The 23,870-nt window shown below is 46.2% G+C and overlaps 1 protein-coding gene across 2 annotated transcripts in view; it reads right to left on the bottom strand.

Annotated features, from left to right (window-relative positions):
- Window positions 1-3,423: 3,423 nt before the first annotated feature.
- Window positions 3,424-23,870, bottom strand: part of LOC121005957 (glutamine-rich protein 2-like) — a 38,160-nt gene continuing 17,713 nt past the window's right edge. Inside the window, exons 7-20 of one of the 2 annotated variants that reach the window (XM_040438814.1) lie at window positions 22,985-23,085; window positions 22,775-22,889; window positions 13,216-13,548; window positions 11,581-11,703; window positions 11,329-11,403; window positions 9,662-9,826; window positions 9,324-9,445; window positions 8,851-8,916; window positions 8,650-8,751; window positions 7,890-8,102; window positions 7,504-7,660; window positions 6,064-6,256; window positions 4,648-4,761; window positions 3,424-3,581 (exon numbers count right to left, since the gene is read on the bottom strand). In XM_040438814.1, the coding sequence (XP_040294748.1) occupies window positions 3,511-3,581; window positions 4,648-4,761; window positions 6,064-6,256; window positions 7,504-7,660; window positions 7,890-8,102; window positions 8,650-8,751; window positions 8,851-8,916; window positions 9,324-9,445; window positions 9,662-9,826; window positions 11,329-11,403; window positions 11,581-11,703; window positions 13,216-13,548; window positions 22,775-22,889; window positions 22,985-23,085 (1,950 nt within the window). In that variant the 3' untranslated portion in view covers window positions 3,424-3,510. Of the gene's footprint in view, window positions 3,582-4,647; window positions 4,762-6,063; window positions 6,257-7,503; window positions 7,661-7,889; window positions 8,103-8,649; window positions 8,752-8,850; window positions 8,917-9,323; window positions 9,446-9,661; window positions 9,827-11,328; window positions 11,404-11,580; window positions 11,704-13,215; window positions 13,549-22,774; window positions 22,890-22,984; window positions 23,086-23,870 lie in introns of those variants that run through there. The other variant, XM_040438815.1, reaches the window with a different exon arrangement.

Raw genomic sequence — 23,870 nt, 5'->3', positions numbered from 1 at the left:
ATTAAAATCACCCCCCCACACACCATCATTGGTGGCATCGGAGAGTTCCGATCGGAGCCCCAGTTTAATCACTGGGGCTCCGATCGGTTACCATGGCAGCCAAGAAGCTACTGCAGTCCTGGCTGCCATGGTTACTTAGCAATTTTAGAAGCATTATACTTACCTGCGCTGTCTGTGACTGGCCGGGCGCTCCTCCTACTGGTAAGTGAAAGGTCTGTGCGGCGCATTGCTTATAGCACAGACCTGTCACTTACCAGTAGGAGGAGCGCCCGGCCGGTCACAGACAGCGCAGGTAAGTATAATGCTTCTAAAATTGCTAAGTAACCATGGCAGCCAGGACTCTCCGCTGCCACCAATGATGGGTGGGGTGATTTTAATTAGGGGGCGGGGAGGGGAGGCCGCACTGGCCACCAATGAATTTAACACTGGGGAGGGAGGGGGGGCCGCACTGGCCACCAATGAATTTAATACAGGGGAAGGAGGGGGGGCCGCACTGGCCACCAATGAATTTAACACTGGGGAGGGAGGGGGGGCCGCACTGGCCACCAATGAATTTAATACTGGGGAGGGAGGGAGGGCTGCACTGGCCACCAATGAATTTAATACTGGGGAGGGGGGCCGCACTGGCCATCAATGAATTTGACCTGAGGGGCGGCACCTGAGGGGTTAATTGTGCGGCTCACAGCCCCCTGTAAGAGATCGGGTGCTGCCAGGCAGCAGGGGGCAGTCATGTACACAGTTCTTAGTATATTCTAACTTGAAGCATCCCCATCACCATGGGAACGCCTCTGTGTTAGAATATACTGTCGGATCAGAGTTTTCACAATGTGAAAACTCAAATCTGCAAAAGCTGTTTATGCAGACGGATCCGTTCTGAACGGATGCAAGCGTTTGCATTATAGGTGCGGATCTGTCTGTGCAGATACCAGACGGATCCGCTCCGAACGCAAGTGTGAAAGTAGCTGCCACCACTCGTCATATCAGGCTGACGAGACATCTTGCATTAAATACCGCCCAAGTACACTCTACAACTGCTTGCATTCACAGGTTAGGCTACTTTCACACTAGCGTTCTGCTGTCCGCTCGTGAGCTCCGTTTGAAGGGGCTCACGAGCGGAGCAGAACGCTTCCGTCCAGCCCTGATGCAGTCTGAATGGATGCGGATCCGCTCAGACTGCATCAGTCTGGCGGCGTTCAGCCTCCGCTCCGCTTGCCTCCGCACGGCCAGGCGGACAGCTGAACGCTGCTTGCAGCGTTCGGGTGTCCGCCTGGCCGTGCGGAGGCGTGCGGATCCGTCCAGACTTACAATGTAAGTCAATGGGAACGGATCCGCTTGAAGATGACACCATATGGCTCAATCTTCAAGCGGATCCGTCCCCCATTGACTTTACATTGAAAGTCTGAACGGATCCGCTCAGGCTAATTTCGCACTTAGAAATTTTTCTAAGTTATTAATGCAGACGGATCCGTACTGAACGGAGCCTCCGTCTGCATTAATATGATCGGATCCGTTCAGAACGGATCCGATCAAGCGCAAGTGTGAAAGTAGCCTTAATAAAGCAATCTAGGTAACGCTTCTTCCAAGGTCATGGAATCGTTAGAACACAAGAAGGCTCTTATTAAAGTGAAGTTTTAATATAAAAAAAAGGACAGTGCATAGAAACAATGGGGTTATCATAGAAAATACAACATAAAATATACTGACATATACATACAAAATAACAGTTTGGAAAATAAATGAGATAAAAACAGAACTTAACCTTCGCGTAAGGTTTTAAGTCCGGTTGCCTGGGGGAGCAGAAATATCAGCCAGTCCATCAAGCTAGTGATCCTCAAAGAAATTACAGTTTGCTATACTCCATACATGTGTTAAAAAAGGGTCTGTAGGTTCCCCCACAAATCCCCCCGCCTGTGATGCCTTTTATGACAGTTTTTACGACCTCTGCTGCCCATCAGGTCTGCCTCAAAATCTTTGTATTAAAATATATTTTCGGGCATGCATCCTAGCAACTTCATATTACCTCCATCTACCTCGTCCTAATGTCCCACACACGTGTGTACCAAACATGGCGGAGGTAATGGCTGGCGTTATCTAATTGCTCCCTATTACTGAGCTCTCAGGAGGAAGCATGTGGCCCAAATATGGACTAGGCCACGTATTTATTTGATGTATATCGCAAGATAGGGGTTTCATGTGTGACCTCGGCTGGAAAGGACGTTAGGCTTTTCCTGACCCCTCTAATGGTTCTGGTCTGTGTAAGGCTTGTGTATGACCCTCACGCTATCTTCAGGTTTTATGATAGGGGTCTCCGGTCTGTGAAGTGGTTCCATCTTACTGATTTTATGGCTACCATCTCCTGACCTGGCTTTGAGCAGGGTACATGGACGAGGTTATGACCCAATATTGGAATGTAAAGGGAGGGGAATGCCTACTCCTAACAATAATTCTGATATATTTTTGCGGTGCGGATGGATCACGGACCCATTCAAGTTGAATGGGTCTGCATCTGTCTGCAGAAACCGCACAGATGTTGCCCGTGCATTGCACTGAACGGCCAGCACACGTTCATGTGCATGAGCCCTTAACCGTTCTTTTACCAGGTATGGACCATCGCTTCCAGACCGGTTGTGGTTGAGATCAATAATATGACTTGCAGCTAATGTAACTGGTGTGATCAAGTACAGAATGGATTAGTTGTCTTTATGTTGTATATACTGCTTCTTTCCAAGGGTTATGACCACCCTGCAGTCCAGCAGTGTTGGCCACGCTTGCACATTATATGAAAATGCGCCGGCCTCTCTGGTGGTCGGGGTTGTAGGAGCGTGTATATGCACACATGTGCAGTAACTCCCATCCCGGCCACTTCATATCTGCGCCACATCGGTCGTCATAACTCCTGGGCACGAGCAGTGTATAATGTGACAGAGAAATGAATCAAGCCAGCAAAGGAGGCAATATGGACAATCACAATACATTAGTAAGTGTCTATATTAACTCTGTCTACATCATAAATGCCCTTTGCTGAAGTGAGACAACCCCTTTAAATGAGTATGGCTGACATTTGTGGCATATATTTCTGCCATAGAGTGGAGAGAGGCTCGAACATCCATAACCATAACTCCTTTCATTCTCCACCTGAATTGGGCAGCTGGTAGCCACCTTACCAGGCTGGTCACAGATATGGGTCTCACATTTATCAGACATTTATAGCAGATCCATAAATGTCTAAGTTGGGTATAAACTTTTAAATAAAAATCAATAAATGAATGCCCCAACCACATAAGATTATGTTGCACCCCAGTCCAGATGTTTCCCCATGTCTGCCTCCACCATATCCAGGGAGCAGTAAGTCTCCTGTACACTCATTACTTACCTTCTCATAGCATTATGCCGCACTGACCACCAATCAAATGTTTTCAGGTAAAGTTTATTTGATATAATAGAATGTTTTTTAAAATATTTTCAGGTTGATATTCCCCTGACTTCTGTATTCTCTGGGCAACATTTGAGTTAATCACTCTGTTGATGCAGACCTCCACGAGAAGCTGAGAACGGGCGCCCCTGAGCTCTTCCTAGCAGCGCTGGGACATTAAGAAAGAAGAATGCATCGTAATATATGCCACTATTACAGTCCAGCACTGAGCATACTGGAGGAAATGATATATCATACTATACCTGATGTGGTATAAGATGGTTATTCTTCACACGTGTCCCACTAGGCCACTGCTAGTGGTAAAAACAGAGATATTCTACAGCAATTTATTTGATATGTTCCTAATGATCTGTGTTATAATGTTTTGCACTGGCTTATACCATCTGTATAGAAAATACTGTGTTATGACTTTAGATATAAGCTGTATGCTAACCACGGGTTAATCCAAGCCCTGAGATGCTTTCTAGAACAGGGTTCCTCAACTCCAGTCCTCAGGGCCCACCTACCAGTCATGCTTTCAGGATTTCCTTAGTATTAAGCAGGTAATATAATTAATGTCCATGCATCAGGACTTACCCCAAGTATTCATTCTGTGGGAAATTCTCAAATCCTGAGCGGTAGGTGGGCCTTGAGGACCAGATTTGAGGAACACTGTTCTAGAAGCAAGGCCAAGCTTAAGCCCATAGGCTGGCCTTTCCTTGTCTTACTGAGTGCGGTGTGTTAAACCAAGGCTGCTGAAGGACTCCGGTGAACCTAGGACTCCCGCGCTGCAAGGCACCAGTGCTGACCACTGAGCCACCATGCTGCCCGTAGCAGATGACCCCACAGCCACTTGCCATGTCCCCAGTCCCTGAATTCTGGAAAACCGGAGCACAGTCGTCTCTTATGTCTATTGACTGAGCCAGGGGTGAGATTCTAATTTTTTACCAGCAATTGTGAATTCAGGTTAACCCTTGCCGTATTTGTACAACATGAAACTACAGCTCACAGTATGACCTGAACAATTTGTAAGGGGATGCTGGGAGCTGTAGTTTCACAGACAAGAATGGTTATGAATGCTGTAGGTTATGAAGTAGAGCAGGAACAGATACATGGATGGAATCGGGGCCTCAGATTGGGCAGCATAACCTGGTGGCAGATCCGTTCAACACTTTACCCTTAACTTCTTCTATATGCCGCTATAAACAACATCTCGTACGGACAGCAGAAGATACCTGAGCTTCTTCGTGTGGACGGCACTTTCTGAGAGTAAGTGGCTAGAGCAGTGCCTTGAATGGAAGGCAAAGGCTGTTCGGATCCCGGAGATTTTACAAGGACTTTGGAAACTCCTTTAAGAAAATATTGAGAAATATCCATGAAAAATACATTTTTATGTGTAAGCGTTACCCAGTCAGACTGATTTACATTCCAGAAAAGAAGGCTTTTCTTCACCCAGGGAACGCTGCAGAATACCTCTTGGCACACAGGGCACATGCCAGCTACAACCGAAAAAGATTGAATATAAATCTCTTTACTGCCCACATAAAAATGTTATAAAATTTGGTTGATTTACTACTAAGTATCACGTTTCCTTACTGGACTGTCACTGTCGTTATGGGCATCTCACCGGGTGAAATAAAGAATGGTAGGGATTAATGGTAGGCCTCCGCTAACCCTTTCACTATCCTAACCCACGCCAGAGAATACCACTACCCTCTGCCGGCACTAATGTTTATGGCCGCTTCTCTGCTATTACGTATGTGAGGCACACAGCGGGCACCATTTATAGGGAGCACCCCGCTGACACAATTGTTTTCAGGGCGTACTGGTCCTGCTGTTAATAGGGGAACCCTGGCTTCCGTATATATGTGTGTTATATGTGTGGTAAAAAATTTCTTTGTACAGTATGACAGTGGTATTTATGTGCACCATATGGTGGCTTTACTCTACCTGAAACTTTGGCAATAGGTAAAATTGAGAACTTGCTTGGCTTATTTATGAATAGAGACCAAGGGGGTCAATTATCAAGATTAAATATTCCTATATTAGGTGTATTTCAGGCGCAGATTTCGGCGCATCAGCTAGTTGCGCAGCAATCTGCGACTTCTCACCGCTCGCGGGGTAGGCGGGGAAGGGGACAGGTCAGCTCATTTACCATTTTCTACGCCTGTTTTAGGTGTAGAAAAAGGTCTGAATGTAAGACAGCAAAGAAGCGGTCTTACATTTCGAACTGGCACAGGATCCGCTGGCGCCTCTTCATAACTTCGGCGGAACCACCGCCAGCTTAGGGGTTTCTTAAGACCGGCGTCTAAAACGCTGGTCTTAATAAATGCGCCCCCAAAATCGTTCTAATTAGATGAGAACAACTAATGTGCAGAGACAGAGAGTTAATAAAAATAACAGTAGAGGACTAAAGCTGGCCATACTTATTCGGTGACAGATCTCTCTCAGGAAAAATGAAAAAATTATGGCTCTGGGAAGGCCGGGAGTATAAAATGGAAAATTGCTGTGTATTCAAAGAGTTAATACATATCTGTGGGTTGGGACTAAAAGCCTTTGCTAAAGGTTGCTTGCCATCTACCTAAGAGCCAATGTCAGTTCTACTACATAGTGGCCCAATTCCTTTGAGAATATTCTTGCTCCCTTCTTACCAGAACGAATATCGGAAGATGTGGCAGAAGAACAGACGTAAAGACTCTCTTTTCTCTTCAGATTACATCCACTTGCTTTGTGATGAGTAGCAAGTTCTCTCTTGCCATCTTTAGGCTTAGTTGTTGGTAAATGGTTGCCCGTCCTGCCACGATAGATGTGCCCATCCTGGCCTAATACCAATACTTCTTCTTTCTGATGGTAAGGTGGAGTGGAAAATATACAGTCATGTACACACTGGACATATTTGCCGTTAATTAAAGTTCAACCATATTGACAATAAGGTTTTTAAAACCAAATTCTTAAATTGAGTAAAGTATGAGCACAGTCTCTGAGATGCGCAGCCTGCCATCGCTGCCATTACAAGGTGTCCAAGTCATTGTCAAATTCACATCAGTATGGGGCAGATTTTCAATGTGGACTTTGTTGCAGATTTGCTGTGAATCGGGCCTGTGTGAATATGCCTCAATGGTATGAAAGCAACCATTAAAAACTAGGTAACAAATCCTGTACTTTTCGCCCTATAAAGATGCACCTGATTAAAAGACACACTTAGGTTTTGGAGGAGGAAAATCAGAATTATTATTATTATTTTTTTTATCAGACCTCAGATCAGACTCCCAATCTTCATCAGACCTCAAATCAGACTCCCTATCTTCATAGGACCTCCAAATCATACCCCCAATCTTTATCAGACCTCAGTTTAGACCCCCTAATCTTCATCAGACGCCTAAGCTTTATCAGACCTCAGATTGAATCCCCCAATCAGACACCAGTCTTTATCAGACTGCCAAACTTTATCAGACCTCAGATCAGACCCTCCAATCAGACACCCAATCTTTATTAGACCTGAGATCAGACCCCACAATCCTCAGCAGACCTGAGATCAGACATAAGATAAATAAATGAACTTATCTCCTCTGCCCCGAATGGCACACTCTTCCTGCACTCACTGCTCCCTGGTCTTCCTCCAGGCCCCGTGCTGGACTGTGTGTCAGGTCAAAATGCATGCCTACATGCAATACATCTTGACGATATACGCATTAAGAACACAGTGCAGCCCGAGGCCCGGAAGAAGATCAGGGAGCAGTGAGCACAGCGAGCACTAGCAGAGCTATAGTCACCGTGCCCTGTGCCTCCTGCACACTGCAATTTTTTTTTCTCCACTTTTGGGGGGGAAAAGTGCGTACGGTTTGTAGCACACGGAGATTTGTAAAATGTCATCCACCTGCCTGCTGCTGTAATCCACTACAGATTTTACCTGCACAAATCCACAGGTAAAATCCACCGCAATTCCGTCCTGCGTGTATTCACCCAAACAGATCAGGAATCAGGTATATGAAGTGACAAGAGTAAAACGTTACAGTCATTATATTAGTAGCTTGTCCTTTGTCACTCCTGTCTCTCTCAATGTCTCCCCTGCCTTATGAAGCTCTTCTTACCGTTAAGCCACACTCAGTAGTGTCTTTCTTCTGCAAAGAACATGAGCTGACGACTTTCATATAACGTCTCTGTGAGGAGGTCAATGTGTGACTTCCTCCGCAGCTGCGAGAGCTGGACATGGACCTCACACTACCAAGCTCTGGTAAGCGTCCATCACTAATGGAAAAAGACATAAGATTAGCCAGGTCCAATCACTTCACACAACCTTACAATAAAGTGCTGAAGGTTGACAACCACCTATATAACATGGTGGCCATGTTACCCTACTGCTTCAGGTGACCGAGCTGCACTCCTGTGGTGGAAGCCTTGCTGACTATCCACTAAAGTTGTAACTCAATATTTTCCACACTGGCTCCAGCCTAAAACCCTCATTTCTTATACTCACAATCTCTGGTTGGAGCTGGACATTTTGGAGGTCTTCCCTAGAGTGGTACAATGATGGACGATGGGGTTCTTGAAGGTTTTATCTGAACCTCCAAAATGCACTTGTACTCTTGCAATCTCCTGACACATATGAGCATGGATTCTGCGCAGGTGATTGATGTTCATTTCCAGCTGCGAGGCCTCACATCTCGCCTGGTAAATTCTCGACTTTAACCTATGGGTGTGATAACACGAGTGTGGAAAAACATCCTAATATTACACACATATAGACGCTACAGGCATTGTCATAAGGGATGAAGTAAATGATGACATTTCCTCTGTTTTCTACCATTATACATCTTGTGGCTGTCTGGGACAGACATGATGGGAGGTGTAATCTCACAACAGTCGGACAGACACAGATTGGGACTCACAGCTCTCATAGATCATTCTAGGTCAGTTAAAGGGGATCCTTCACTTAGCAAAGCATCCTGAAAGAGCATCTCCGTCGTTCTATAGAGGACCCAGCATGTCTCTGCATTACATAAACAGCCAACTGTCTTGGCGCCATGGAATGCTTAGGTTCCCCAATGGTGGCGCTGCAGGGAAGCTGACCACCCGGTTTCTCAGCAGATCACAGTTGATTGCTGGGGATCTCAGAAGCAGGATCGGTTTACTCTCAGGGGGATTATTCCAACAAAAATGGACAGCCAAAAGTAGGCATCCCCTTAATACAGCCAAAGATGTAGTTTAAATTTGAAGCCACAGACTGCCTCACCCACCTGCGGCTCTGCTGGCGGACTTGGTTGAGTTCAAACACAGTGTTTGGCCGGTTGGAATGACGTGCTGGTAGCCCAGGAATCTTTGGGATGGTCAATGTTGTCCTGAGAAAACAAAAAACTATGGGTGAAATGATGGAAGATAAAAAAAAATTTTTTAAAAATCACTTTCCATTGTGAGGTATGCTTCTTATAAAGACTTACGGGCCGGGCACCATCATATTCACACTGCGGTCACAGGAGATGCAGTGAAATCTTGTCATCAGCTGCCTGGATGGAAAAGATGGAAACAGATAATCATTCTTCCTCCTCTCTGTAATAGAAGTATCTATGGTACCTAGAACCATCTACAATACTCAGGTTTTCACCAATGACATAGCTTCCTCTGGATAGGTCATCAGTATCGGAGGGGCTCCGACAAATATCGACCTACCTATTGCGAGGATTGCTAAGTGGGTGAAATTTTACAAATCTGATCCCCGTTCTGCCGTCATTTTCCTCGTGGAAAAATAAGCATGCTTATTTTGTTGCGGATTGGTCACGTAATTTCACCACTTTCAATGTAGTCAGGATGAAACACATAATGACTCAACACAAAACTGCATATAACGTGTCTTATTGCTTCGGATCCAGCAGGGATTTACAGACTTACCCTTCCACCTATGATAACCACTTACTTGCGGATACCTGCAGCCTCATCAGCCTGATACTGCGGTGGATGTTTCTGCAGCTGCCGGCGAAGGTCTTGCCAACGCTCCTCCAAGATGTTCTTCACCGACTCAATTTCTATGCGGTTCAGCTGAAGAGTGAAATCATGAAATCATGTTAGAAACTGTAGTATTGCTGAACTCAACCTGGTCTTTGTGCTTTCATATGGAATAACCAGTATGATCATAGACAAGAATCTGAGCTAATACTTGGAATACACCTCCTCTACAGTGCTACCCATTCATGGAGAATCAGGACCATGAGGACTGTGTTGGACTGAATCTAATATTTACATGACCCTGCTCACTTTATTCTCCATCTCCAGACTGATTTTCTCCAGTAGTCTCTGCCAGTCTTGCTCCTGGGCGCTCATTTTGCCAAGCAGCTCCTGTATCATTCTGCTCAGATGTTCTGTGGTGGCATCAAATTGTGTGCGGCTCACTTTCCTTTCCAGCGCACTCTTGTCTGCTTTCTGTCCAGATAAAGGTGAAAGGTTACAGATAATCAGATGCAAACAGAAGTGGAAAAAGACGGCATCCTCTAAATGTGCTGCGACTATAGTATTCCAGGTACAGAAGGAGTGGTCTCAGGTTTACTGATGTCATGTCGTGTGGCCTTTGGGCAGCATCTGGAGTTTTTCACATCTGCCATAATACGGTAGTTAATAGTCTCTCGTCTGTTGGTGAAGTACCCCAGAACATGACTACTGCAAAGGGTGCATTTAAATGTTGTTATTTACAGTAATAGCACTGTATGGACAATTGAGTGTTAAATGGGTTATCCAATCCCTATGATGACCCCCAGAATGCTTGGGACTCTCCTCTAGAGCATAATTACCTGCTCCCGGCACCCGCGTCCCTCCGGATCCCTGCATGGCCACCGTTGCATCTCCCTATCGCGCTGATCAAAACATCCGGCGACGGGGGGAGCAGCCAATAGCAGGTCGCGATGGTGACCAGCCCCCCTAGCATTGTGGGTGACGCAAGGAGGTTGGTCATGGGGAGATGCAGCAGCGGCCGTGCAGGGATCCGGAGGGACATGTGTGCCCGGAAGCAGGTAAGTATGCTTTAGAGGAGGGGCCCGGGCATTCTGGGGGTCATTATAGGGATTGGATAACCCCTTTAATACCTTGTCTCATCCTATTAGGTTGAGAGATTTATTTACCAATACCAACTTGGCTTGGTTACTGACTCCACCATTCCCCAGCCATTGCACATGCCCTCCTGCCTTGCACCCAGACCTACACCTAATATCAAAGGCAACCCAACTACCACCAGTAAGGGGCCCCAACAACAGGGAGTGCCCCGAGGGAAGAAAGGATTGCCAATGTGAGTACCAAAACCACCCTCCAGGCCATTAACAACCACTCCCATCCTACACTCAGTCCACCCGGGCCACTGTTGCGCCATCTGAGCTGAGACTCTGCCCTACTGAAGTGCGGGAGAATTGTGGAGTACGTCCTGCAAGGAGCAAGAGAGGCCATGTCTCTCTGACCTCCAGGGGTGTACGCCATTAGCACCCAAAATAAATCGCCCATTTTTTCTCCAGTTACCTTAGGCTGGCACTGGCCATAAACTTCAGAAAACTGTCAGATGGACACTCATTCGGCCTAGAACTATTCTTTCAAACCCGCATAAAAATGCACACTTGACTCAGCTGAGCATGCATGTGTTCTTAATAAGAGGTAGGTAGTAGAGAGCTGACGGACACCTTTGGCGGTAGCTTCTTCGGGGAGAACAAGAGGTTCAAGCATGCTGAAATTCAACTTGCCTGAATCTTTTTTCCCCTTCAGGGGAGAGACAGAATTCCTCTATATACATTAGATGACCGTCAGTCTTGTAAAAAAGGGTTCAGCCAGCATTCATCTTAAGTGTTTGGACACTTATCATAACTCAAGACTGAAGAGCTCCTTCAGTAGATAATGGGATTATATAAAGGGGAACATATCTGATGTTACATCGACTTCATACTCACCACATCAATCTCCAGCCCAATCAGCTCTTTGTCGGCTTTCTTGTTCTCCAGTTTGCCCACTGCCTGGTAAAGGATCTGCAAGAAGAAACACAGTGGCATTGTAAGAAGAGAGGACACGCGAAGACGGGTTCTGCTCACGGGAGAGAAATGAGACAATAAATCAGACGAACGTAGGAGAGATGAAGACAGGAGGATACATGAAAGGTTTAAGGAAAACTAAAGAAATAATATGGCCCGTCAGGTCTTTCTCACGTCAATGTGCTGCTGCTTTTGTTCATGGTCCTGTATTAGAGATCTGGTGGTCTGGGTCAGCTGCTCACATTCCTCCTGGAGCTGGACCATGGTGTTCGTGATGTAACCAATTACTTCTGTGTCCTAGAAGTGGAAATTGAAGAGTTAAAAGGGACTGCAAAAAAAGAAGAGCGAATGTGGCCTTGCAAATGTAAGGTCCAGAGCTCAAATCCAACCAGCGCACGAGTATGGAGACTGTATTTCCTCAGTGGACCTATGAGTTGTCCGGTCTAGAGAACCAATTTCCATATAACATATTAAGGAATTAATAGGGGATGTGCCTCGGTTTAGGATCCTTATCTCATGGCAACAGTGGAGAAAAATTACAAAGAGTGTCTTTCACCCTGGAGGACCTGTCCTGTGCTGCATTATGGCGGCGCTGCAGGGAAATTATACACTTAAGGGGTCATTTATTATACTGAAATACGTCTATATTTGGCATATTTAGGCGCAGATGGCGGCGCAACAGTTAGTTGCGCTGCTATATTCTACTTCGCCCTGCTCACGCTAGGTCTAAAATAGTGGGGGTGGCGCGGGCGGGGATGGGCCGGTAGGCCAGTCTCATTTACCATTTTCTACGCCTGTTTCAGGTGTAGAAAACGTTCTAAATGTAAGACAGCTCGGAAGATGGCCTGCGCCTCTTTATAACTTCAGCGGATCCACCGCCAGTTTAGGACTTTATTAAGATCGGTGTCTAAAACACCGGTGCCCCTTCATGCCAGGTTTCCCCAGATTACAGCTAATTCTGGGGGATCAGAGTAGAGGGACACTTTGTGATCTGGGGGGTCAGAGTAGATTGACACTGTGATCTGGGGCGGACACTTTGTGATCTGGGGGGTCAGAGTAGAGGGACACTTTGTGATCTGGGGGGGTCAGAGTAGAGGGACACTTTGTGATCTAGGGGGTCAGAGTAGAGGGACACTTTGTGATCTAGGGGGGTCAGAGTAGAGGGACAATTTGTGATCTGGGGGGTCAGAGTAGAGGGACACTGTGATCTGGGGGGTCAGAGTAGAGGGACACTGTGATCTGGGGGGACACTTTGTGATCTGGGGGGTCAGAGTAGAGGGACACTTTGTGATCTGGGGGTCAGAGTAGAGGGACACTTTGTGATCTGGGGGGTCAGAGTAGAGGGACACTTTGTGATCTGGGGGTCAGAGTAGAGGGACACTTTGTGATCTGGGGGGTCAGAGTAGAGGGACACTTTGTGATCTGGGGGTCAGAGTAGAGGGACACTTTGTGATCTGGGGGTCAGAGTAGAGGGACACTTTGTGATCTGGGGGGTCAGAGTAGAGGGACACTTTGTGATCTGGGGGGTCAGAGTAGAGGGACACTGTGATCTGGGGGGGACACTTTGTGATCTGGGGGGTCAGAGTAGAGGGACACTTTGTGATCTGGGGGGTCAGAGTAGAGGGACACTTTGTGAACTGCGTTTTGTCAAGGGACATTTCAAACAAGTAAGGATTGTCCAAAACAGACACCCCTTTAATGTGATTGAAAGCAATCTGTGTACAGTGTGCATCCAGCAAGGTCCCCCTTATAACATCCATATAGACAGGGATTGCATTGATAAGAAAACTCCTATAGCCACGTAGTTACCTGAATGGAAGGATCAGATGCTTTCCTGCCCACCTGGAGGTCTTTACCGTCTCCCTCTCTAGATGTATAATCGGTCACCACTTTCTGCAGATGTTCATACTGGCTGACTAGTTGGCTGACTTTCTTCCCTATGTCAATGGTGCAGGCTGGACATGTAAGACGCTCCTCAGATGTTGTGGTGGTATCAGGAGATGGCATGGCACACCGTGCTGGGAGTTCAGCCTCTGTAGTCGATACTGGTGTACTGCTATCAGAATCCTTGGGGATACTCATGGCTAGAAGAGTGGATGAGGAAGACGCCATAGTCGTCAAGATCCCACGAAGCATGTTTAACTGTGGGATAAAGAAACGTGTAAATGGACAGTTCAAGAATATGACACAGTGGTCATCCTGCCCTGCTATGAAATCTGCAGTCTATGTACGAACATGTGCTATTCTTAAAGATGTAGTTACTCCACCGCCATGTCTACTGTACAGATGCCCACAGATCTGTTGCACAGACGCCGCTTGTGGTGAAGGGCATCTCACATGGCTGACAGTGACCTCTATGAATCTGGCCTGATTCTCCTCACGTCACACTTTAGGCAGGGTGCTGACTCTTTTCAAGGAGGCCAGCTGTATATGTGTAGACTTATTGGTGATGCTCCATTGGAAAATAACATACAAAGAAGTATCTCCAAGAGAAAGGGAGACCAACGCTGGCCTGGCCCTGTCAATCAAGAGTAGAAGGGCGTAGAAAGGGGTGGGAGAACAGGGCCTCTAGGAGCAGGTGCAACGCTCCCCCTGCTCCTAGAGGCAAATTAGCATATAGTAAAAGTTGTAATTGCACAAAAAAAAAAGAATAGCAGAGTTAAATTCAGGTGACATTTGCACATGTATCATGTCAGCCTGTTTTTTTTTTTTTTTGAATCAGATCTTTTTTATTAAACATTTTACAGTGTAAATACACATTTTAACACATTGTAAACAAGGATGACATAGAGATATACTGTCCATAAGGCTAAAAACATAAAGGGTATCAGCCTATGTGTATTAATTAAGAACCCAACCGACCCCCCCCCTCCCTCCCTCCCTCCCTAACCTGCAAAGTACAAAGGCACATTTTAAACATTTCCATTCAGACGTCGAAACGACAGCCATAAATCCCATAGTTTTCCAAATTTCGCTGGGCATCCACGCTTCTGATATACCATCCGTTCATAACTCAGCATCGTGTCAACCGCGCTTAGGAATTCGCCTAGGATTGGCGGCGCTGTCTGTATCCAATGCAGAGCGATTAACTTTCTAGCAACATATAACATTCTACCTATAGCTAATTTATGTACCTGACCTGTGGCCAGTTCAGAGACATAGCCCAACACACACACTTTAGGATCAGAGGGTACTCGTACCTTGTAAACGTCCTGTATTGTCTGACGTACCAACTCCCAGTATCTCCCTAACCTCTCGCACGTCCACATCATATGCAACAAATCTGCAGAAACCACAGAGCATCTTGGACATTCATCCGTGGGTCTGAACCCTATACGGAACAAAAAAACCGGAGTTTTGTAGACTCTATGGACAATAAACAGCTGCGAGAGTTTACGTCCTTCACTCAGGGAAGAGAGAGGTATCGCCTCCAGTATGTCAGACCATTGGTCATCAGTTAATTTGCCAACATCTTTTTCCCATTTACTTTTAGCCACCAGTGGATGGGACATTAGAAACTTATCAAGCAATAGCTTATATATACAGGATATCATACCTCTCCTCGCCCCTCTAGACAAAATCTGGTGCAATGCAGCATCTCTCCCTGCCACCTCAGTCGTACCTTTAAATGTGGCGTTGTATGCATGTCTCACCTGAAGGTACTTATAAAAGTGAGTTCTAGGCAGTTCATACTTCTCCTGAAATCTGGTAAATGACATGAACTTCCTTTCCTCCAAAAGGTGACTCACCCTCAGAATACCCTTTCTTTTCCATGCCCCAAACTCAGACAAGGAGAGGAATTCTGGCAGCACGGGGTTATCCCACAGTGGAGTGTATTCAGTATTGCCGAGAACCCCCCTCAGGAGCTTGACCTTATTCCATACAGACTGCATCAAGTGTCCCAAATCGCCCATCGGACCACTCTTTCCAGTCCCCCTAGTCTCAAGGATCAGCATTAGGTCATTAGAGGACAAACAATGTTTAAGCAACTGACACGACATCTCACTCGACTCCAGTTCCATCCACCCCTTGAAATGTTGGCATTGTGCAGCCAGGAAGTACACCCAGGGGTTTGGCACTGCCAGACCCCCTTCTGTTTTAGGATATTGTAACGTTTCAAGCTTAATTCTCGGTTGCCCCTTACGCCATATGAGCTCCCTGAAGATAGCATTGATTGGAACAAATTTGGACTTTGACAGCCAGACCGGGGAGTTATGTAGAACATAAAGTAGCTGGGGCATCAACACCATTTTAATGAGGTTAGCTCTTCCCGCCACTGACAGGTATAGTTTACACCATGCCTTAGTTTTATTACGAAATTTAATAACCAGCGGGTCAAAGTTAAGGCGCCCAAAGTCTCGGATTCTCGGGGATATATGGATACCCAAATACTTAAAGGTCGCTACACATGGAATACTTCTGTCTCGCACTGTCTGTGATTGTACTTGCCCGTCGAGCAGCATAATCGCCGACTTACTCCAGTTAATAGTCAGACCCGACAGGTCCCTGAAGCAATCAATGATTTTCATAGCCGCTTCCAAGGATGGACCAGTATCCCCCAGAAAAAGCAAAGTGTCATCTGCATACATCGCCACTTTATTATTAACTGTCCCGTATTGAAACCCCTTAATGTCCGTTGACTTACGAATCGCTGCAGCTAATGGCTCAATCGCAACTGCAAATAGCAGAGGCGACAACGGGCACCCCTGTCTAGTACCCCGGCCCAGACTGAACTTGGGGGACACCCCTCCATTCGCCCTGACACATGCTTTGGGTTTAGAGTATAACACCCGAACCCAGGATATATATTCATCTCCAAATCCCATATACTTCATAACTCTCCATAGGAATCGCCACTCAATGCTGTCAAAGGCCTTGGCCGCATCCAAAGAAAGGATAGCTCTATCTCCAACATTGTCAGCTGGAAGTTGAATACTGGCAAACACTCTTCTAATATTGATTGACGTTGATTTCTGAGGCATGAAGCCTGTCTGGTCAGAGTGTATGACAGACAGAATCACTTTAGACAGACGCATGGCCAAGACCTTTGCAAGCAACTTAACATCAGTGGAGAGTAACGATATCGGTCTATATGAGTCAGGGAGAGAGTGATCCTTGTCCGGCTTAGGAATGACTACTATTACCGCCTCCTGCATAGACGGAGGAAGCTCCCCCCTTTCCTTGGAATAATTGAATACCTTCAGAAGTTCCGGGAGCAACACTTCCGCGAAGGACTTATATACTTCCGCCGGAAGCCCATCCAAACCTGGAGCCTTGTCATTAGCCATAGCAGCCAATGCCGCCCTCAATTCTTCTAGCTCAATCGGCTCCTCTAACCGCCTACTGTCTTCCCTGGAAAGCTTAGGAAGATCTAATGTGGCCAAAAAGGCGTCAATCTCTTCATCCGAGCATGTCACCTTGGAAGCATACAGAGAGGAATAAAAATTATTCAGTATATTCAAAATGCTATCAGTATCGCGCCTGAGGACGCCGCCAGCATCTAACAGGCCAGATATACATTGTGACCCTTGCTGCGCTTTTGCGATAACAGAGAGCATATGGCCTACACTCTCACCTTCAGTAAAAAATTGCTGCTTATAAAACAGTCGTTTCCTCCCTGCTACCTCCAAGAGGTGACACCTCAACTCCTCCTGCCTAGTCTTCAAGGTATTGCTTGTTATGCTAGAAGGATTTAACACAAAAGCTTCCTCCGCTAGCTTCATATTATCATGTTTCTGCCGATCAAGCTCTCTAGATTTAGATTTAATCCGACTGACTGTTTTAATAAAGGATCCTCTAAGGAAGGCCTTCATCGCTTCCCAGACGACTAACGGCGACGCAGTCCCTTCGTTTATACAAAAATATTCCCTAAGGGATTGAAGCATATCGGACGGGTCACCCATCAGTTTTAACCAAAAGGCATTAAGTCGCCAATATCTAACCCCCGGCCTGGCTGTCACAGAGATATCAAGGGCGATGCTAAATAAGGAGTGGTCAGATAGGGTCCTAGAGAGATATTCTGAGTTCTGTACAAACGGGAACATATGAGCATTTACCAGACCCAGATCTATACGCGACAGGGAGCCATATGTCGAGGAGCAACACGAGTATTTCCTGTCCAGGGGGTGGGTCTCTCTCCATACATCCATCAGACCTACTTCCCTCAGTATTCTTGCAAACGAGGTTTCACCCGTATTGCTACCGCTAGGTGTGATCTGGCATCTATCAAGCGAACTGTCAAGTACATTATTGAAATCTCCCACTATCAACATTGGAAGTTCAGAAAATTCTGCCATAAACTCTATAAGCTTCCTTAAAGGCACCGAGGAAAATGGTGGGGGTATATAGATTGTCGCCAACACCATTCTCATCCCTTGGACCACACAATGCATTCCTATAAACCTTCCCTCTTCATCCACACATTCCCTGAGACATTCAAATATGATATTCTTATGAACTAGGATACTAACCCCCCTGGAATGCGAGGAGAAGACGGAATGCGCCGAATACCCCAGCCACAGCTTTTGCATGACATGTAAAGATTGTTTGGTCATATGCGTCTCTTGCAAGCATATTATTGCCGGCTGATATCTAGATAAGTAACGGAACAGACCATGTCTCTTCGTAGCATCCGCCATTCCCCTCACATTCCAGCTAAGTATTCTCGTGACAGGTCCCATAAGAATGAATACATATATAAAAGTACATTTGATATTTACACCTCTCCACCTCCCAACAGCTGCGAGGAAAAATAATGTTAGTCACCAGACTGTAGACTCCCATCTCTTCTCTATTGCCCACGACAAAATATACAAGGACTGTACGTCTTAGCATTTTAGAATTGCCATCAATAGCACCTTTGACAGTATTAACCCCCGCTAAACCCTTCCCCCCTCCCTCCCCCCACCCAACCATCCCCCCCCAGACAATAAACATATGTAGTATAAATAGATTCAGTAATGAACTCGGGGCCAACATTATGAACCTGGCCCAACAGCGCCTGAAGCAGCACAGCATCCAGCACGATACCGTACGCAGGCACATTAAGAATGTGGGGAGCAACCTCGGGCGTATGCTCTACCCACAAAATGTCTCCAGCAACCGGCTAAAGACAAAAGAAAATGTCCACAACGGTGGGTGGACAGTCCAGGGGACATCAAAGCTTCACTCAGGAGCAGGAATGTCCATCAGTCTCAGGTGTCTGTTGATGGAATCCTAAGGTGACGCTCATTTTGATCCAGCCACTTGACCGCAGAGTCCGAGTCTTCAAAGAATACAGCGGATCCAAACGCCACCACCCTGAGCCTGGCCGGGAACATCATGGAGTACTGTACTTGCAAATCTCTCAGCCTCCGTTTAATCTCCACAAAGCGAGCCCTCTTTTTCTGTACATCTGACGAATAGTCAGGGAACAGGGACACCTGAACCCCATTGATTTTTAAATCAGGATGCGACCTTGCGGCCCTCAGTATAGTGTCTCTGTCTCGATAATGCAGGATTTTAGCCAGTATTGGACGTGGCGGACGTCCTGGCGGCAAAGGCCTGGTGGGGACCCTCGTTCAACAGCATACAGTGCAGAGAGTCCTTTATCACGGAATTTTTCCGCAAGCCATTTCTCAATAAAATCAGTAGCCTCTGGGCCCTCAGACTTCTCAGGAATGCCCACCAGCCTAACATTATTGCGGCGAGAGCGGTTTTCAAGGTCGTCAGTTTTCGCATAGAGCGCCGCTATATCCTTTGACTCAGCCCTGCTCTCTCTCTGTAGGGTAACAGCCCCATCTTCCAGATCTGAGACCCTCCTCTCCACCTCTGAGGTGCGCTCAGCCACCTTATGCAGGTCATGCCGGATAATAGATATGTCCGCTTTTAGGCTTCCAATGTTAATGTTCATATTCTGGAGAGTGACGTTACAGCTGGCAATAGCTGCCATCACATCTTTCAAGGTGGGCTCAGGGGCATTAATCACTTGCAGGCTAGAACTCGCCCCCCCCTCATACTGGACTGGGGAATGCTGGTCATCATTACAGGGGCCGTCTTGCTCCCTTACTTCTTCCTCCACTTGTGCCAGGGTGCCCTCTTCCTCTCCCCATACATGGCTGGGGGACTGGTGTGATTTATGAGCGAAGCGCTCTAGCCGCGCTGCCGCTCCCTGACTCACCGCCGCTCTCAGGTCAGGCCACTCTTCCTCCTCAGCGCCATCTTGGGATCTTGCCTCCCTGTCCTGCCGGCTCGGCGTTTTGCCTCTTTTCGCAGGCATATTGCTGCCACTTGTACCGGACCGCTTCCTGACTGTGTCCCCCGCTCCTTCAGAAGTTTTAGTATTATTTCGCCACCGTTTGCGGTGTTAAAGACAGGATAATCGCCGGAGCTAGTGCGGCGTGCGTCCTACTCCATGCGCCGCTAGGCTCCGCCCATGTCAGCCTGTTTAATAGTGAAAAGTGAAAAGTGTGGTGACAGAAATCCTTTAACAACTTGTTTACCTCGGCATGACTTTATATGTTGGGGCACCAAGCTGTTATCAGTAACCTGCTATGTATTTACATTAGGATCTGCCAACTCCCTGTGGGGCTACAGATGATGTAAGCGTGACCCCTGCTGGTTGAAAAGTTAACTGCGGTCTGTGAATTAACCCCTTCCAGACCCGACAGTGGCAAGAAGGGGGTTAATTCATTTTTTTTTTTTTCCTTGAAAAAAAAAAAAGTTACAAAAATTAAAATAAAAAATATATAAAAAGTCAAATAAAAAATTTAAATGTTATAGCTACTGTATAGTTATTAGTTTTAGCAATAATATAGCAGACTACACGCACATTTTTTACTCTTTTTTCTTAAAAAAAATAAAAAATAAAAAAAATCAACATTTTTCATAATTTTCACGGCTTTTCCTTCAATATTTTTTAACATTGGACCTGTCTAATGGCACAAACGAAAGGTCTAATGAGTCCGTTGAAAAATACTATCAGATACAGGTAGGTTGGCTCAGAAATTAAATATTTATTTGCAGTTATATAGGCTAATTTAAAAAAACTGAAACACTGGCCTGGCAAGGAAGGGGGGGGGGGGTAAACACTCTGGTCTCTGGTAATGAAGCGTTGTTTTGGGGTGTTTGCCCATCATCAGTACAGAGTAGGATTACGGCTGTGATGCCGTGGATGCAGCTCAGGCAGGGTACTGGCTCTTTTTAGGGAGACCAGCTGTTTATGGAGACCTAGTGGCACATCGCTGGTCTACTTAGAAAGAACCAGTACCCTTTCTAAGCTGCATCCGAGGCATTGCACCAGCCAGGCAGCAATTGTTCCTAGATTTACAGACACCCCTCCCCCACCCCCGATATTTCGTTCACAACCTGCTCTTATTTTCATATTTTCTCATGTAGAAGGGTCCCTTCCAGTAACACATGCTGGATGTGAGGTGAGATCTTCATTTCTGGACTTGTTTTTCCTTCTACAGCACATGATGGATTGCTCTCCCTTGTGCTGTATGACTCCCATAGGTTCTCTTCTTTCTGTGCACATTGATAAATGGGACTCACTTCCCCCAGTACTTTCCACCTTGTCTACAGCCTGTACGATTGGTCCTCACTGAAAACTTGGATGATTTCCCCCTCTCCACATCTGCAGTATATAACCTCCTCTCCCCTCCAAGTTGCTATCTGTAAGGCCTCTTTCAGACGAACGAGTTTTCCGCGCGGGTGCGATGCGTGAGGTGAACGCATTGCACCCGCACTGAATCCGGACCCATACATTTCTATGGGGCTGTGCAGATAGGCGGTGATTTTCACTCATCACTTCACGCAGCATGCTCCTCTTTGTGCGTTTTCCACGCAACGCAGGCCCCATAGAAGTGAATAGGGGTGCGTGAAAAGCGCTAGCATCCGCAAGCAAGTGCGGATGCGGTGCGATTTTCACGCACGGTTGCTAGGAGACGATCGGGATGGGGACCCGATCATTATTATTTCCCCTTATAACATGGTTATAAGGTAAAATAATAGCATTCTTAATACAGAATGCATAGTACAATAGGGCTGGAGGGGTTAAAAAAAAATAATAATATTTTAACTCACCTTAATCCACTTGTTCGTGCAGCCGGCATCTCTTCTGTCTTCATCTTTGCTGTGCAGTAGGAAAAGGACCTGTGGTGAAGTCACTACGCTCATCACATGGTCCGTCACATGATCCATCACCATGGTAAAAGATCATGTGATGGACCATGTGATGAGCGCAGTGACGTCATCAAAGGTCCTATTCCTCAAAGAAGAAGACAGAAGAGATGCCGGCTGCGCAAACAAGTGGATTAAGGAGAGTTAAATTATTTTTTTTATATTTTTTAACCCCCAACACCGATCCCAAACCCGAACGTCTGTGAAGACGTTCGGGTTTGGGTACCAAACATGCCGATTTTTCTCACGCGCGTGCAAAACGCATTATAATGTTTTGCACTCGCATGGAAAAATCGCGCATTTTCCCGCGACGCACCCGCATCTTATCCGGGCCAAAAACATGACGCCTGTGTGAAAGAGGCCTAACAGTGGGAGAAGGGAGGGGGAGAGCAGAGAGAGCTGTCAGAAACAGGAGCACGTGCTGTCGGATATATGTCAGGTTCAGCAGCACGGTCGGTTTTGCCACAGACTCTACACCAGCAAAATGGTAAGAGATTTTAATGGAGATGATTGAGAATGTTTTGCATGTAAGGAGGAAATGAAAATTAAAAAAAGTAGGGCAATGGTCTTTATAGCCTTTTATGTGTTATTGATTAGCAGATATGTCCATTCTTACCTTTCCTGTTGTCCTGATATGTTTGCCACACCATGGGCCACCACAAGATTTCTGATATTGTGTCACAAGAGCTCTATCCCATATGTCTATGTGCAGCCACCCAGTAATTGGGAAAATCTTGAATTGCAGCCTTTCAAGATTTTCTTAGCATGTCATGATATTGTATTGAATTGGTTTCATGAGAAATTCAAGTTCTAAACTATATTCAAGCTAAGGCAACGTGGACACATCTGTATCCTGCTTAGCATTACATCATGATCAGTGTCATACATAAAAGAGAGGGGCCCCTTTTGCAAAGATCTAACTGCTGGGGTTGCCTCTGGTGTTTGCTTCTCTTCCACACCCTTTCATGACCCCGTGGCCATTTCACCCCCCTCTAGATAGTTAACATTGCAGTTCCTTTGGAGACAAGAGTCTTAAAGAGGTTCATGCTACCCAGCAACCATCCATGGGACCATCCACATGCACCTCCATGGTACCGTACACATGCTATTAATAAGGCTGTTGAACATTTTGTCCTATTATACCAAATATATCATCTTAAGCTTTAGCAGTGCGGCAGTTTATGTGCTATGCATCTTGCCGTTTTCTAACCTGATCTTGTAGTTGTAGAGATGTATCAGCCACTGACTGCTCCATGGTGGCCTTTTCCTTCTCCTGCCTATCACGCAGTTCCTTCAGTTCTTTTTCAATGTCTTGGATGGTGGCACTTGGAGAAGAAAGGGATATTCACAGGAAACTGTCTTCTTATGTCTCTTTTGGCCACTCTAACCTCCAGACTTTACCCTCATTCTCCATGTTTACCTGAGATGGCCTAACTGCTGATTGATCTGGTTGGTGTCCTCCAACTTCTGGTCAATTTGTTGTGTTAGTATTGGGTCCAGTGCTCTCTGCAGTTGCTCCAGCTGAAAGCAACAAAAGAGAAGTCAAACATCAAATTAACCGACTGAAATGACAAAGGTTACGTCCACATGCAGCGGCTGAGACGTGGCCGAAGTCCAGCTTGAACTGTGTGACCATGCAAGCCGAGGCAGTGATCATCTAACTTATTCCAAACTGACTGCCTTTCACTATTTGGTTTAATGGCCGCCCGGTTTTGCAGGTTTCATTGAACGGTGAAAAAACTACTTGCATGGCCATGTGGATCAAGCCACACTGTGGACACTTCTTAGCGACGCCATGGCCTGATCATTTTGTTACTAAAACAGTGCTATTGCAATTGATATTGTGTGGTCATTGGTCAATGCATATGTGTGGGGTTTCAGTTGTGTGTGGCTGCCGATTGTGTTTTTTCACCCTTCATGAGGCTATTCTACAGCATACATCTGGACAGAGTTTTTGCAAACCCCATGCACATGTAGCGGTAAAATTCCACATGGAAAAATATGAACCCTGCGGACTTTCAGATCCGTAGCAGGCTCCTTATATTGTAGAAATGCTGCAGATTTTCTGTACTGACTTGTACAGGTGAAGCACCTGGACACAATGTGGTTTTTCTGTGAATTTTTTTTAACAGCATGGCACAGACCACTTACATGTACAGACGCCCTAATACAACTCATTTCTATGGTGGAGACAGGCGATATTAAAAGTACCAAAATACCACATACTGGTCTACACCTCCTGCTGAATTAGGCCTCACTCTCACATACGTGGATTTTCACGGACCGCGGTCCGTGAAAACCCGTCC

Source organism: Bufo bufo, chromosome 6 (genome assembly GCF_905171765.1).
Source record: "Bufo bufo chromosome 6, aBufBuf1.1, whole genome shotgun sequence".
Lineage (NCBI taxonomy): Eukaryota > Metazoa > Chordata > Amphibia > Anura > Bufonidae > Bufo > Bufo bufo.
This window is presented reverse-complemented; position numbering and strand designations above follow the sequence as displayed.